The sequence below is a fragment of the Felis catus genome, chromosome A2 (genome assembly GCF_018350175.1).
Source record: "Felis catus isolate Fca126 chromosome A2, F.catus_Fca126_mat1.0, whole genome shotgun sequence".
Taxonomy (NCBI): domain Eukaryota; kingdom Metazoa; phylum Chordata; class Mammalia; order Carnivora; family Felidae; genus Felis; species Felis catus.
In genome coordinates, this window is record NC_058369.1 from 46577229 (window position 1) to 46593293 (window position 16065).

The window sequence follows — 16065 nt, forward strand, 5'->3', positions numbered from 1 at the left end:
GATTAGCATTTGCATCATACAATCCAACTTCCTCTCCTCCTCCTCTCTGTCTCTGTGTCTCTCACTCACACACACCCTCCCTCTTTCCAGTCAAGGACATTTCAAGAGGTCAGTACCGCCCCCGTGTCTAAAACTTCAATGTTTGCCTTTGCAGGGACTTTTCCAACTTTACCTAGAAAAGAACTAACCAGAACTTTAGCACTTGTGGTCAGCATGCTTCCGGCTGTGGCTTCAGTCAGTTTGTCTGCTCTGACAGAGGAAGCACTTGCTGTGACGGGAACTGCACGGGCTGGATTGTAGAAGGACCGGGGCAGACAGTGCCTAATGACATTGGTATGTGAGATGCCAGCAGCAAGGAAAGCGAGGGAAGCACGGAGGGATGTCTCAGACCCAGAGTGACAGAGGCTGCTGACAGACGCTCAGTGAACCAGCAGCCTCCCCCAGCCCCACCTTCCTGCATGTGCATGCGCACGCGCGCGCACACACACACACACACACACACACACACACACACACACTGAATTCATGTATAAACAAAATGCTGCAGTTGAAGATGATTTTCTTTAAAAAATGCAGAAGCCAGGACACTGAGACATATTTCTGATCTTCACTACAGATAAAGGTAGCATTCTGCAAACACTTTGAGACCTTCAGACTCTGACTAGCTGGAGAGCCCTGCGTGACAGGCTTCACTGAAGTCCTGTAGCACGCAAGCAAGCGTGGCATTTTGTATAAAGGTGTGAGCTCAATACAAAGTAACTGGATTCAGGTGTGCTCTTGGCCCCTCCACTAGTTATTGGGGTAGCCTCAACATTTTCCATCAGAGATTCAGATCGTCTACAGAGGGGAAGCGTGTCCAAGAGCAACCTCACCCTGCATCCCAGCATATCCTCCTGTGCAGGGCACCCAAGCAAATGGAAGTTGAGAGAATAGTTTGGCTAGAATTGCTAATTAATTTTAGCCACTAGGTACTCTTTGGTAATTTGAGATTTGACTTAACAGCTCAGGGTAATGTTTTAATTAAATTCCTGGCAATACCTAGAACCTCAGAATTGGGGATTTACATACATCAGTGCAGAAAAGCTAATAATACATGCCATCCAGAGTACCTGAATTTCTGCAGTTGACCTTGTTTCCTCTGGTTTAGGATTTTAGTGGGATTCCCCCACGTTAGACTTCATTGTTAGATAGTAGAGTTGGAGGAAGGCATGGAGGGAGAGCCTGTAAGGTGGTAGGTAACCAGTCACTATCTAGACCAGGAAATCCTTGTCCTAGCTCTACAATGAAGGATTCTCCTGAGATGCAGAATGAAGGTTTATCCCTGGGATCAGGGCACATGGCCCAAAGTGGCCTTAGGCGGCAAATATGACACTTCTTTAAAATCTTAGATTTTATTTTGAAATTTTGATTTAATTTCATGTTATGTCGCAGGGCATATTTTGAGTTCAATATAAAAGTCTTTTCCATAATTCATCATTGAATGATATGGACATTCTAAGAAAGATGCATTCTTTTCTGTCTGTGGCTTTATGTACTCCTTGGGAAAGGCCTTCATGCTCCAGGGTTACCAGTATCTCATGTACAGAAGCACAAATAGAGCAAAAACAAAGAGGATCTGAGTCCATCATCTTCTTCACTGTGGAGACGAGTTGCACAGATGCCAGTAGCAGCCATCCTGATACTGGTCGGCCCCGTTCACTTGATCAGCAGGTTCTCATTAGGCACTCACAGCTCTGGAGTCCCTCACAAGTGAAGAACCATGCCCTAAGACCTGCTCCGTGACTGCAGGCTGTGCACTACAGCACCTTGGGGGCAGGGACCTGTCTTGCTTCAGACCCTCAGCACTCAGCCCTATGCCAGGCACAGAAGTTACACATGTTTCAGTAAACAGTTGTTAGGTGAAGTTTGTGCCTCTTGCATTTGTTCAAAGACTTCTCTGAAATCCTTCTGTGGGAGTCCAGGAATCAAATCTGCCAAAGACGGTGGAAACCTACAATGGAAAATTTCTTTTAATCTGTAGTCATTTGGTCACTTGCTGTTGGAATACAGCAAAGAAACTGTTGCTTAAACTTTAAGCTGTGTGCAGACTCTTGCATCGATTTTCTGTATTCTTTGGAAGACTTCATTAATGTGTGTTGGAAATGTGTGTTGTCTATTCTGTGGGGGGCTTGCTAAGCAAATGAACATAGGAAAGATTTGCAAGTCAGACTTGTGATGCACACTCTAACCAGTTTACACAGTTGAACATTAATTTGCAGGTCAGTAGTGAAGTAGCTACAGGTGAGTTCTGCCACCTGCTAAAGTAGTGTGTGCATGTCCCTCTCCCCGCATCTGGGCAGGCAGGCTCACAGGGGCTCCAGGTCACCTCTTTGCTTCTCCTTCCCTTGGCCGCCCCCTGACCCAGGCCCTCTTTTTCCGTGCCCCGAGTTACTCCTGTTATGTGCATTGGTCTGTCCTACACCTCGATCACGTATTCTGCAGTCTGAGCTGCCCCCACTTCCATCCAAACTGGTTTCCTCCCTGGGCCAGCTCCACTTTGTTGAGAATGCCCTCATGTTTGCGTTTAGTTCAGCCAAGCACTGACCCTTCAGGTACCTGCCTTCGCCCAAGAGAATTCCAACCAGTCATCATCACTGCTGGTCAGTTCTGACTTTGGCCCTACTCTCTGCCACTCATTCGACAGACCATAGCCTGCTTTATCCCATTCTTCTTTTGTAATGTGTATGTCCACGCTCATTAAATAGCAAGTGCTGTGATGGCAGAAAGCCTATCTCATACTCAGGTATGAAAGCCATTTCCACTTTAACGAGGTCCAGGAGGCGGTGACCATGTATATGTGGCTCACTGCTCTACCCTCAATATAGTGACCCTCAATATAGGTTGAATATGTTGTTTTTAAAATATGTCCTTCCAGGGAACTAAAATAATGTTTTACCTTTTTATTTTAATCCAAAGAACTAGCAAATACTTCACCTCAAAATACACTAAATATTAGCAGTATACAGTTCATCAACACCAGATAATTTTCAGGGTCCCCTTTGAAATACAGGGAATTTGTTAGGTCCCTTGCTCCCAAGGACAAGTTACTTTCTCTTTCAGGGCTCAGCCTGCTGCATTATAGACACAGCAATGGCATTAGTGATCTCTGAACTCCTTGGCATGACATTCTGTCATGTCCCAATGGACGGTGTGTCCAGTATGCACCTCTGAGTCTGACAGTGTAAGCAGAACATTGGATCTTTCCTCTTCAGCTTGTTCTCCTGGGAGGAGATCAGTGTGTGAAAATTTACAGCAGTCACTGTGGGTCCGTGGGGCGTCTCATAGCTGGGCTGGCCTTGTGCGTGTGTGATCTTACTGCGTTAGTGATTTGGGCTCACAGTTTCATCAACCCAGCCCACACCTTCTCCTCCCTCCACAGGCTCGTTCACCCTAGTGGCAGTAAGTAAGCACCAGCCACTGCGCCCTATGTGTGCCCTTTTCTGAACACTTAGGTTCATTCCTCATGTAGAGTTGGACACTGAACATGGGATGTTTCTTCAGTAGGAAGGTGTGCCGTGTCTGAAAGACACCAGAGCAGTGGATATAATCAGTGACAGGTTACCTTAGCTGCCTTTCAGTGGCCATGCCAAGCTTGAATGTTTTCACATATCTGTTCTCCTCGTCTTTGCTCTAGACACACACAGAAAACTGATTATAGACATAGAAACAGCTCAGATTTTTAGGCTGGTCATCTTTGGAATATTTTATGGAATGGTCTTTTTGCCCATAACACTGTGGGGGGAGACTGATGAAGATGAACACAGGTTGATGTTGTTGCATGTGAGTGACGTGCTGATCACAGGGTGTTTGGTACAGTAAGGTAGAGATCATTTTCTCCTCAGCAATCTTTCTCAGCCACTGAGGCTCACCACTAAAGCATTTGCTATGAGGGCCCATGTAGGCAACAGAGAGGGTCTATCGTTCCTCCCTTCCACAAGTATTAAGTGTCTACGATGTTTTGGTCACTATACTAAGGTAGTTCCTGCACTCATGATGCTGAAGGGCTAGTGAGTTCCTACTTACCAGACTCCCCAGATGTTTAAGCAAACATTTTCAAAGACATGTGATGCCATGTTACCAGTGTGGTATGCCTTCTTTGTAATATTTTTCAACTCGTTCTTACTTGACTTCAGTATTGCTAGGTTGTCTTGGTTGCTGTTTGATACTTAGACATGTCTCATGGAATTTTGTCTAAGTACGCTGATGCCTTCTGCATATGCCAGAGGTTGGCAAACTCCAGCCTATGGGCCAAACCCAGTCTGCTGCCACCAACACTCGCAAATAAAGTTTTATTGGAATACAGCTATACTCATTCATTTATGTATTGCCTATGGCTGTTTTCAGGCTACAACAGCAGAGTAACTGTGACAGAGACCATATGGTCCACAGAGCCAAAGATATTTACTATCAGAAAATACTATACAGAAAAATTCTGCTGACCTCTGGTGTATACAAAGCAGCAATAACAAATTGTGTGTGTGTGTGTGTGTGTGTGTGTTGGTAGGGGGTGAGGGGATGGCAAGGTTTGTGTTAGAATGTCAAGTAAAATTTATCTTGATAAGTACAAAATGGTCCCAGTTAGAAATGACACCAGATAGTTATGGAACTGAGTCAATTTTCTCACCCCTTATCTTGTGCTGATTAAGCTTTTACTATTCATTCCTGCCTCTCTGTACAGAACTTATCTATGATGCATACTTTTTAGGAGAAAGGCCTATGTGGGCAGAAGGAAGAGAGGTGGGAGGAGGAGTCTTGGCCCATTTGTTAACCAGCAGTGAGAAAAACTGTTTTCAGGTGTAAGCTGTAGATGTCAAAAGAAAGGATGGAGATGGACGGGAGAGGAGACTGAATGGGCCTTTCTTATACCAACTAATGGCACCTGTCAATGACGTCAAGCTGGGAGGAAAAGGAAACAAGAATAGAAGAGTAATTTCCGTAAGCTCACAGGGGAACTGAACAAGAAGCCCCTTCCCCATTTTCGGCCTCCTGACAATTCCCTACCAAGCAAATGTGCTCATACGCATATCCGGTAAATGCCAGAACACTTGGGATCTCAAAATTCATTCCACTTTCAGAGTGTTTGCAAATCATTTTCCAAGTATAATGCTTTTAAAAATACACGGCACAGTGTGAGGTATCTAGAACAGTCACATTCATAGAGACGGCAAACAGAATGGTGGTTGGCAGGGGTGAGAGAGTTAGTGTTTAATGGGGCTGGAGATTCACATGGGGAAGATGAAATTCCCGAAGTGTAGAGGGTGACGACGGTTACACAACACTGTGAATGCACTTAATGCCATTGAACTGTACAGACAGAAGTGACTTAAATGGAAATTTTTATGTTCTATATATTTTACCACAGTTTTAAAACCCACCACTTGTTAGCCAGGTCACGCAGTGGCTACACTCCTATTTACAGATTAGGGAAGCTGTTCGGAAACCTACCTTCTCCCCTGCATTTAGTTCTAAAGGGACTGCTAAGAACTGAGGATTCAATGATAATCAATTAAAAAGGTATTAACTGAATGGTGTTGTAACATGCACAGCACATTAGTCCTGGAACAGAGAGCCTAATGAAAGACAGCCCAGAGACAAGACGGCGTGGTAGCATCGCCTTTCTCGTCTGTACTCTTGGAAATGACTTTTTTTTTTTTTAATGTGGATTCTAGGAAAGAAACCTTGACTGGTTCCCCAGGATGAGAGCCATGTCCCTGGTCAGCAGTGACTCTGAAGGGGAGCAGAATGAGCTGAGGAACCTGCAGGAGAAGCTGGAGTCCACCATGAAGCTTGTCACTAACCTTTCCGGCCAGCTGTCAGAATTAAAGGATCAGGTAAAGAAAAGAAACCCCATCTACCCGCAAACACACATGCGTGTGCGTGCACACACACACACACCCCACTCACTACCAGACACACCAGATTTGACGAGGCGAAGTCAGTAGTGCTCAGGTTAAAGTGCTGACGTTTCCACCATCTGGATGTAGAAGAGGGATCCGGGCCACGGAGAAGAAACTCACCTGGTCTCCCCATTTCCTTTACACACCCCTTCACTGCCCTTTCTCAGGATGAGCCCCTGACACTGTTTTCAGTGCTGCCAGTGCAAGGTTTTAACGTGAAAAACAAAACCAGAAAATGGGAAAATGCAAACGACTTCAGGGAAGTGCTGTACAGAAAACATAACCTGCAAAGCCATACTCTTTTTGCTTCACTTACTGACAGACTAAAAGCTGTTTCTAGTTTTGCTTTCTAGTCTTCAAATCTATCAACTCTTCACCCAAGATATTTAGATTCAGCATGCTGGGATAAACCATAGTTGTGGTAGAGCTCCTTCTGGTTCCTTTTTTGGCCAAGTCCTTATTGAGTGACTACCACAGTGCAGGCATTATGCCAGGTGCTAAGGATAAAACCACAGACAATATGGACCCATCCCTGCTCCCTACAGAGCTTAATACAGAAGCACTACTCCATCCTGCTCCCCATCCATCCATAAGGTAAACACTGGTCCCTTTAAGGAAGTGGGAGGAGGGGGAGATTTGTTCCAAAGCCTGTGTGCTTTGTTCCTCCTTCTGACCCCCTTAAAATGAACACTCACACTGTTATCCAGTGGTTATCCACTGATGGGCTGCAGCTGTGGGTCAGCGACTTGCACCTGGGTGGTGAGCAGGTGCTGTGCTGAAGCTGACTGGGATAATCCAGTACAGACGTGGGAACAGGTCAGCATCCTGTAAGGGTTTTTTAAAGCTTTTTAATCAACTCCACGGACAAGATGATAAATTTTGCACAGCAGTAGTGATCAGGCAAGGCTGCCCTGGAGCCAAGTTGCAAGATCTACCCACAGGTGATTTTCAACCCTTAGGCACACAACCAGTGAACAGCCCGTCTGAAATAAACTCTTCTTGGACTTGGTTTGCAGAGAACTTTTAACAATTCTACTTGGAAATGTATTTCTTTTCCAACTAAATTATTCCGAACTATGCCCCCAGACACCATTTGTCCTCAAAGTTCTTTTCTTTGGCCTGTATTAAGATGTGAATAAAAAAGACAAATGGCCACAGAAAGGCTTGGTTGTGAAGGCTGTCTCTAGCGCTGAGTGTGGTAGCCACCTAAAATGAATAATCTAGAGGAGTAAAACTATGAAGATCTAACTCGATTCCCTTGCTTCCTATGTCACAAGCTTTCTCCCCATCCTGGGACACACTTGACAAATACTGCAGAGAACCACACTGGCTGTGGCAGACGTGCTCCCCTGCTCCTGTTTGCCCCCCTCAAGAGTGAGGCGAACTTGTTAACACATCCAGCAGTGCTTGCTTTAGTTCCTGTCCCCCTTTTGCGAGACCTGTGGCTGCGAGAACCTTAGTTAAATCAACTGTTGTAAATAAAAACCTTAGAGAAATCGATCTAATACAGACTTAAATAAAGGAACTGTCAAGCTCCTGTCACAGGTGTGGGGTGGGCCGAGGAATTAGCAGGAGGTGTCGGAGGTGAAGGAGGGCACCCAGGACCATGGCTGTCCTGTCACCTCTCCCCTCCTTGTACGCAGGAGGGTACTGAGGCGCACAGGAGGCTCGTAGGAGGCCTGTCTGGCTCTCTAGGACGGTGCCAAGGCTGGAACTCCTGATCCTCCCGTCTGGGTTTGATTTTTGTATGTCACATATATTTTTGTTTTCATTTGTTTTGTCACTGTACCCTGTGTGCCTTTCAGGTTGTTTAGATTCTTACTCTTTAAAAAAAAAAAAAAAAGCCTTTAAAGTTTCAGAAACTGCATCACACACTTAAACTTCTTGGCGTTGCCATTTCACACAGCTGTGCATAGCAGAAACTTGGCATGTTTAAAAGCCGAGGTAGAATTGTTTCTATTAAACCTACATTTTAGCTTAAACAAGATATGTGAAACTTGATTGCATATGGACTCGGGTTCATTAAGCAACATTAAAGCCAGTATGGTTTAAACTGCTTGGTTTTGGCCCTTTTTATATTTTCTGTTTTAAAGTTGGCAGTTGGACCCACCCCTCGGAGAGCCCTTCCCCTGTGAATGAATATAAACTGTTTTTTCTTGGAAGACATTATAACCTAAAAAGAGGTATGAGGAAACCAGTAATGTATTCTCCAGTTCCTTTACGAGCATTGATCTGCTTAGGTTTTAAAAAGGTGCCCAGGAAAAATTCAGCACAGCTACTTTTATTGGGGAAATGTGTTTCTTTCAAAAGGAGTTAGTCAGCATTTTCTTTTGATTATGTAACTTGTAACAAACCTTTAAGCCATTTAAGAATCAACTTAGAAATTTTGAATTTTATTAAATTTGGTGAAATAGCAGTCAAAGATTTCTTAAATTGTTCTGCATAAAAAATCATGCAGAGATGTTACAGTGGTTGGTTCTTAAATGGCAATTGTAAGAATTCCTGCCCTCTGAGGGAAGCAATTTTTTTGAATTAAAAAATAAAAGCCAACGAATGATTAATGAGCAAGAAACTCTGTGATAGATAACTTTTCAAAATGGCTATGAAAGAATACCATTCACTGGTAAAAGTGCTGGAAAACACAAAAATTGCTTCATCACTGAGATATTTTTTTCGATCTTCTGGTCCAAAAAGCGGCATAATGGAGCAATGATAGTTTAAATGTGAATGTCTTTGGTTTTAATCTATACTGCTGTTGACCTCTTTGGTGATTTTTTTTCTTAAAATACCAATTTGAGGAGAAAAAGTTCTTGTGAAGGATAGAAGTGAAAACCTGGTTGGCCGTGTCACTTATCCTACTCTTGCCAAGAGCGGTTGATTAGAATTGCTATTCTAAGTATTACTTTAATGATGCGTCTCATTTTGAAGCCTCCCTCCCAAGAGGTTCTGAATACTAAATGTGATTCTCTTACATTCTTATTCCAAGGAGGAGAACTGATGTAAGAAGCTACTTTTTTTTTTTTTGGCATGTTTTCTTCATAATGCAAAAGAGCAAGTATCGAGAGAAGGCTTCACTTTATTGAAAATGTGACTGGCTTCATATGGGACAATGACCCTTATTTGTTGTTATTAGGAATACAAAAAGTGCTTGAAAACTCAGATCACATTAGCATGTTACCGTGTTTGGCACTTTTCATGCCAGAGGGTTATCTGGTGAATATTAATTGCTTAAGGAAGGGAAAATAACAAAAGATGAGTATAACTGCCTACAGTTAGAAAATGGAATATTAAAGTTTACTGAGTGCCTCTGTTCCTTACACTGTTCTGGAACCACGAAAGCAACTGCCCTCTAGGGGGTCCTATAATCTAGCAAGACAGACAAAGAAATAGACTGGACAGTATGATACCACGTAAAAAGTGGAATGACCCACCCAAGACATGAATACAGCTTGAGGGAGCATAGACAAGTGCCATTGAGTCCTGTCTGAGGCTCAGAGTAAGGAAGGACTTGAGCCTCCAGATTCTCCTGTCTTACCAGTAGGTGACTTTTGTGCTAACAGAGGAACGTAGTCGGGGTCCTCCTGGGAAAGGAAGCAGCATGAGCAAAGGCATGAAGGCGCATGGCATGCTCCAGGAATGGCACTGTGTTCTGATTAATTCAGTTCATTCTTTGAAACACCATTTAGGAAATAGAATTGCGAGGTGGCACCCTAGGTTCTGGGGTTAGAAAGATGCATACAACCTGTTCTCTTCCTACACCTAACAGTGTAGAGTGGGAAACAAGATGCATCTGAGACTTGCGTTGCGTTTGTTTGTTTGTTTTTTTGTTTTTTACTCGGTGTTTTAGGCTCATTGTTAGAAGCATGGCTGATTTTAGAGTTTCCTGGCTATTTAGACTCTGAGTATCCGAGACCTTGACAGGTCCAAGACAGGAAAGCAGTTTTTCGGACTCAGGAGATGTGTTAGAAACCAGATCGTGGCATCCACGTGCTGTCGGTGAGCAGTCAGTCCCTTGCCAGCCTTCTGTTGTTGAGGCCAGTTAGTGTTTTCAGGAAAGATCTTTCCGATGTTTGGCTGCATCTGATTTGTAAAACTGCAGTATTCTTTGCCTCTTGTTTAGACTGAGTCAAAAGAAGGAATGCTAAAATTCAAGCTAGTTTTTATATTCATATAGATATGAAGAAGGCGGCTCTTTCAAATGTTTATCCTCCGCTAAATGGGAATCTTCAGAATTTTAAACATATCTATCACAATGAGTTCACGCTATCCCAAATAGATTTTTCAGTATTCACATTGTGTATATGGTTACCTTAGGTCAGAATCTGATGGATATTTTTATTGAGTCAGTTTTGCTTCAAATATCCAAAGAGGATACTCCAAGAATATGAATGTTTCACTTTGGTCATTACTTCCATTTGCTTTGATAAAGGTAACAGATAATATGCTTTAAAGATTATTATACACACACACACGAAGAGTTTATGTGTGAATTATGTAGGTAGGTAGGCAGAACTGAGCTCATAAAGCCAAAAGTTATGTGAGAATGTGCACTAATGGGCCAGGGAAACTTAACTGGCTAGCAGTGTTGAGCTTGGTTTTTTACAGGCCAGATTCACACCTTTGTTTTGTTTCTTTATCGTCGTCATTGGATTATGCCCACTGTCACAAGGGCTAAATCCTTTAGCAGTTGCCCTCTTCTATTAGTCACTTAAAGGATATTCTATTTAAAAGGCCATGGTTGATCAAAACAGAATTCAGATAAATTTGTGTGCCTACTGTGTACTCAACTGTAGAGAATCTTATCCAGGATCTTAACCTTCTTTGAGAAAAATGATGATATATGGACCCAAAATAATTTTTTGGGATGTTCAAGAATATGAAAATACACCTAAAGTGATCTTTGGCCACTTTCCGAGATAACCAGTGGAAAGTTCTTCTGAAGCATCAGTGTGGTCCCAGACCAACAACATAACTGTCACTTGTTACCTGTCAGAAGTGCAGATTCATGGGTCCTACCCTAGGCCTACTGAATCAGAAACTCTGTTTGTGGGCCCTTTGATCTGTGTCTTAACAAACCTTCTGTGTGATTCTGGCTCCTGCCAAAGTTAAAGAACCAGTATTCTACAGAAACAGAATACAAAATTAGATAGGTATATACTAGGTACTTGAAATTACCAGGAATAGGACTGCCTGAGTAAATAATTTGGCCACTAACCTACAACCAATAGGGAGTTTTAAGGTTTAAGAGGGAGGGTGGGCCATGTGATCATTATCTTAGGAAGGCAAACCTAGAAAGTTAGAATAGGACCAGCAATGAGGTGTCAAGTGATAGTTGTAGACAGAAGTGGGAAGGGTGGTGTGCCCATCAGCTGAAGACTCGTCTGTTACAGGAAATACAGTTGTAGAGGCTTTTATATTTAAGAGCATGACTGAATAACCAACAGATTGAAAAGTTAAGAAAAGCTGATTTAACCCACAGGAATGAACACATATGCAAACATCTCAAATGCAAGTAATTTATAGAAAAATTACAGAAAAAGTTCTAATAGCCAACTTTCACGGTTGAAAGGCCTCAGTAACTTTAAGCAAATATTTAAATAAAGTAGCCATCAATAGGGCTTGCGGCCACCAAGATTCCTAAATCCATTAGAATGCTTGAGATTGTTAACATTGGATTCCCTCTCTGGGTTAACTGCCAAGGGGAAGGAGTGGGAGAGTCAAAGTGTGTGTGTGTGTGTGTGTGTGTGTGTCCCCTTCCCTTGGGGGAGAGGGGGAGGATCTAAGGGATCATACTGTGAAGTATCAGACAGTAAGATTATTGCATTACTGATTATATTGTAATCTAATTGTGAATTTATCCCATGTGTCAAAATCAGGTTCTCTTTCCTCAGCTGAATCTGTGTAGTGGAATATATAACACTTAAAAGATTTGTCATTCATCTAGAGAAACTTTAGAGGCTAGCTGGAATATTCTAGCTCAATTCTTTATAAAAAGCTATTTTTTGCAAATACTCCTTGTAAATGCCCAGTATCAAATCCAGAGCCAGGATGTGCCGGGTTAAGAAAAATGTTAATGCAGAGAACTAAATGTGCCCTAAAATACCTGGAACAGAGCTAGCTGCCCATCACTATGAGACGTGATTTAGTTCAGCCAAATGAATAGTAACAACCTCTTGTTTGGCGTTTTGAAAGCACTTTTTCATTTGACCCGTGTTAGGAAAGGTCTCTCCTGACCTTAAGCAGTCCTGGGTCTGTGGGTGGCAAAGAGTAGACCCCAATGAGTGCCAGAGCACTGTTTATGGCATTTAGTCACTCTGAATCTCAGTGAGATGTGAGGACATTCTTCATCTTCCAAAGTGAACTATATAATTTTTTTTTTTAACGTTTATTTATTTTTGAGACAGAGAGAAACAGAGCATGAATGGGGGAGGGTCAGAGAGAGGGAGACACAGAATCTGAAACAGGCTCCAGGCTCTGAGCTGTCAGCACAGAGCCTGATGCGGGGCTCGAACTCACGAACCGCGAGATCATGACCTGAGCCGAAGTCGGCCGCTTAACCGACTGAGCCACCCAGGCGCCCCTATAATTTTTTTTCTCTCAAACCAAGTTTACTCTGGCATCATTGAGTAATGGAATCAGGAACCCCTGAAACTCATGGATCTAATCCTGCCAAACCTAGAATTCTCAACACACTGCTTCTCTTGATAGTTTGGTGTGCTGACACCACCATACAAAGCCATCAGTTTCCAATGAACCTTCAATCATTTGGAAATGGATTTGATAAACAATCAAGAATCCTGTGCTTTTACCGTTTTTTGTTTCCTTATGAACAAATAGCAATAGTTCTGAATGCCACATTGCATGACTAGGTCACAGAATTCCCCATTCTGCCTAGGAAGATGTCCCTTTTGAAGTTCTGTGTGTTTGATTTAGTGACGGTACACTATTTGTAGAAAGTGGGTTTCAGTATAAACCATAACCACAGAGGTAAATCTATGGTTCAGTATATGATCTGACGTACAGGAAGTGTCTGGGTCTAATGATGAAACTTTTTAACTTTCCAGATGACAGAACAAAGGAAGCAGAAACAAAGAATTGGTCTTCTAGGACATCCTCCTCATATGAATGTCAACCCACAGCAACCAGCATAAGCAAATGAAATTAAGGAATCTTATTTACCTTTTTTAATGATCATTAGTGTGGGTATGGCTAATTAGTTCTGATTCACCCACAAAGATTACAGTAATGCTTAGTACATTTGTAAATAATCAGTTTTATACTGTATGTATATGATTGCTATTCTAAAGGTTTGGATATATGTATTGTAATTAGAATTGTTGGCATGATGAAATTTCATTTGTGCCAAAAATATTAAAAATGCCTTTTTTGGAAGGACTAAAGAAAGCACCTGATTTGCACTTGAACCAGATTATAGATTTAAACTATATGACATGTATTTTGTATTTAAAACTAGAATAGCCAGTATTTATGTTTTTTATAAAACTGTGCAATACGAATTATGCAATCACAATAAATTTGTAACTCCTGAGTGTCCTAAAGGGAGTGCACATCTTTGAAGCTGGTGTGTTAATACTATGTAATAAATGGTTAAATATCAAATGATGCTGCTGCCAAAATCATATTAATAGTGAGTTTCAGGCCCCTGGGCATTTTGTACCATGTAATTATCCTTTGGTGATACTGTTTCTCGTTGCTCGTGGCATTAGTGCCTCTGTCTCATAGTGACAGTGCTCCAAGTCCGCATTCATTTTGAGAAAAGCAACTTTAGTTTCAAAGATAATTTTAAGCTTCTGAACTGATCATTTAAACTATTTCTTTAAATAAGAGAGCTAAATTAGAAGCTCAGACTTTAGCTTGTGAAGTTAATGAGTTTTTTAAAAGGAACTTTTGATGCAACGTTTGGAAAAAATGCACACTGCTGGCCAATCAATGTCATCTCCTAGGTGAATTTTGGTGTCACATTATAAAGAAATGAATAATTGATGGTGTCTAGATTATCTAGTCCAAACAGTAGATTTTCTTCTTCATCTGAACCAACATGCTATAGTAGCTAAGAAGTATTAAAGTATATACATCCATATAAAGAGGAAATATCATCTATCCCTTTAGAACTCCTAGTTGAACACTGACATGTTATTCTTGTGAAAGAGCCACGTTTTGGTTTTATTTCCTTGTCACATGATTTCTTTCCTTGATGGATGAAAAGTATGAAAGGAAACTTTTATATCTGTTGCCTAGTTTTGTACATGGATCTCATTTTACAAGAGAATCTCTCTGCAAAAAGTTTAAAAATGTACTGAAAGCAGAGTTCTGAAATGAGTCGTTTGTAAATGCATATATAAAAATAAATATTTAATGATGCAGAATACAGTGGCAGACTGGTGGCTTTCATTTTGGCATTTCTTTGTGTCTTAACAGCTATTCCAATTACATATTTTCTTTGGGACCAATTTAAAGTACAACTGGTTTGGTCACCAGATTAATTAAGATGCTTACCTGATTAGTGAGAACTCTGAGGAGATCTACTTGAACCAACAGCAAGGAGCGCTTAATACGAGGTTCATTCATTCTTCTAGATGAGTGACGGCCAACCAGGCTGTCAGGAGCACCATGGCACACAGTGGTAAAGTCAGGAGTGTGCTCCGCTGAGGCCCCTGACTCCTGAGCTTTCCTGGGCGTGGGGGGGGGGGGGGCGGGGGGCTTTAACTTGCTGTCTGCAGTACAAAGTTGCCGCACGCTTCCGTTCATGTCCAGTGGTTCGAGTCCTTCAGCAAGACAATCAGAGATGTTTCACAAAACTAATTCATCTCTCCTAAGGTGGTAAAACTTGTTCCCTCCTCAAAGCAGTGCCTGCCTGGGTTGCTCTTTTAACACAGATTCTCTCTATGCTTTGGTAAATAAGAATAATTACCACCCATTGTTGGCAACTAGGTCAGGATTAAAGTCCAGTGAAATGACTAGTTTCATAACCAATGCTTCCACTCGATAAATTTGATTAAAAAAACAAGTGAATAATTTTCCAGTCAGTGCAGTGTATCTCCACAAAATTTTTCCATAAAAAGGCAGGCCCAAGATAGACGCACACCTGAATCCGTAAACCAAACAGCAGTCTGTGCTGAACCCCCCACCACGTGCCCTGCAGCCAGCAAGGACTTGCTCTTCCTTGGGATTCTCTTTGATCTGTCATGCTGCCCAGCACAACGTGACAGTGTGTGTGGTTTGTCTTCCTGGTCCCATCCAGTTCATCCGAAAGTTCTGCATTGACACGTCCACGTTGCAGATTTTACAGGTTTGTCGTGTTTCGTCTGAATCCTGTCACTTAGGATATAAATCTTCATTCAGTGTGCCAGCTTCAGCAGAAAATAAATGGAATTGGAATGCCACTCCACCCTCTATGTGGTAGATCCTACCCTTGGAGTTTGGGCGTGAACACAAAGCTAGTATAATTGAAACATAAAATCTGAAGTTAAAACTTATATGGCCTTTGATGTGTAATTGTGATTTCACCTTTCTCCAGATGTTGCTTTTTCAACACTTCCATTTCAATGATGGAGGTCCAAGTCACCTTCAAAGTTGTCTGGTGTTATCAGGCTGAGTAACAAATGTGGTAATACAGTGCTAATACACAAGAAAGTCTTTTTGGCCTTCAATGTAAAAGTCTGCTATAGCCCCAATCCAAATTTCAAGATTTTGCCAATTTTCTTAACTAAACCATTTGTTAAGTCAAAGGGTCTGAGAAATTCCATTACACTTTTCTAACATTTACAGTATCTTGACCTTTGCTGCTTCTGTATATAAAACCGTGGTGATAAACCTTCTTTCCCCCCACAATGAAGATTCTACAAATGAAGATTCTACTCTTTGCTGGATCCTAAAGCTTTAAATGATATTCCATCCCATAAAATTTTTCTTAGAACTCTGTTCTAGTCACCCCACACACATACAAAATGCAACTTCTTTTATTTCATTCTTTACAAATTTCATTCAACTTAATTGGTTTGTTTCCAAGTTCATGATCCTTATTCATTGTTCTTCACTCAGCCAGTTTTTTTATTTGGTTGTACTTTCTGAAAATGGATTCCTTGAGTTGGGTCTTATAAAAACTGTT

General features: G+C 41.8%; 1 protein-coding gene and 1 long non-coding RNA gene across 24 annotated transcripts in view; one reads left to right on the forward strand and one right to left on the reverse strand.

The window, feature by feature from the left end:
- The window catches only part of ITPR1 (inositol 1,4,5-trisphosphate receptor type 1), a 326193-nt gene extending 311866 nt beyond the window's left edge, over window positions 1–14327 (forward strand). For 6 of the 7 annotated variants that reach the window (XM_023249983.2, XM_011280170.3, XM_019824647.2 and 3 more), the window contains 2 exons: window positions 5709–5870; window positions 13001–14327. In XM_023249983.2, coding sequence (XP_023105751.2) covers window positions 5709–5870; window positions 13001–13087 — 249 coding nt within the window. In that variant the 3' untranslated portion in view covers window positions 13088–14327. Of the gene's footprint in view, window positions 1–5708; window positions 5871–8029; window positions 8087–13000 lie in introns of those variants that run through there. The other variant, XM_045051892.1, reaches the window with a different exon arrangement.
- LOC111559447 overlaps window positions 1–16065 on the reverse strand; it is a 145191-nt gene that overhangs the window by 28813 nt on the left and 100313 nt on the right. For 11 of the 17 annotated variants that reach the window (XR_006593937.1, XR_006593942.1, XR_006593935.1 and 8 more), the window contains 2 exons: window positions 14454–15394; window positions 189–1990 (listed from right to left, as the gene is read on the reverse strand). This is a non-coding gene — a long non-coding RNA (uncharacterized LOC111559447). Of the gene's footprint in view, window positions 1–188; window positions 1991–3601; window positions 3670–6631; window positions 6762–14453; window positions 15395–16065 lie in introns of all 17 variants that reach the window. The other 6 variants (XR_006593944.1, XR_006593933.1, XR_006593931.1 and 3 more) reach the window with 4 other exon arrangements.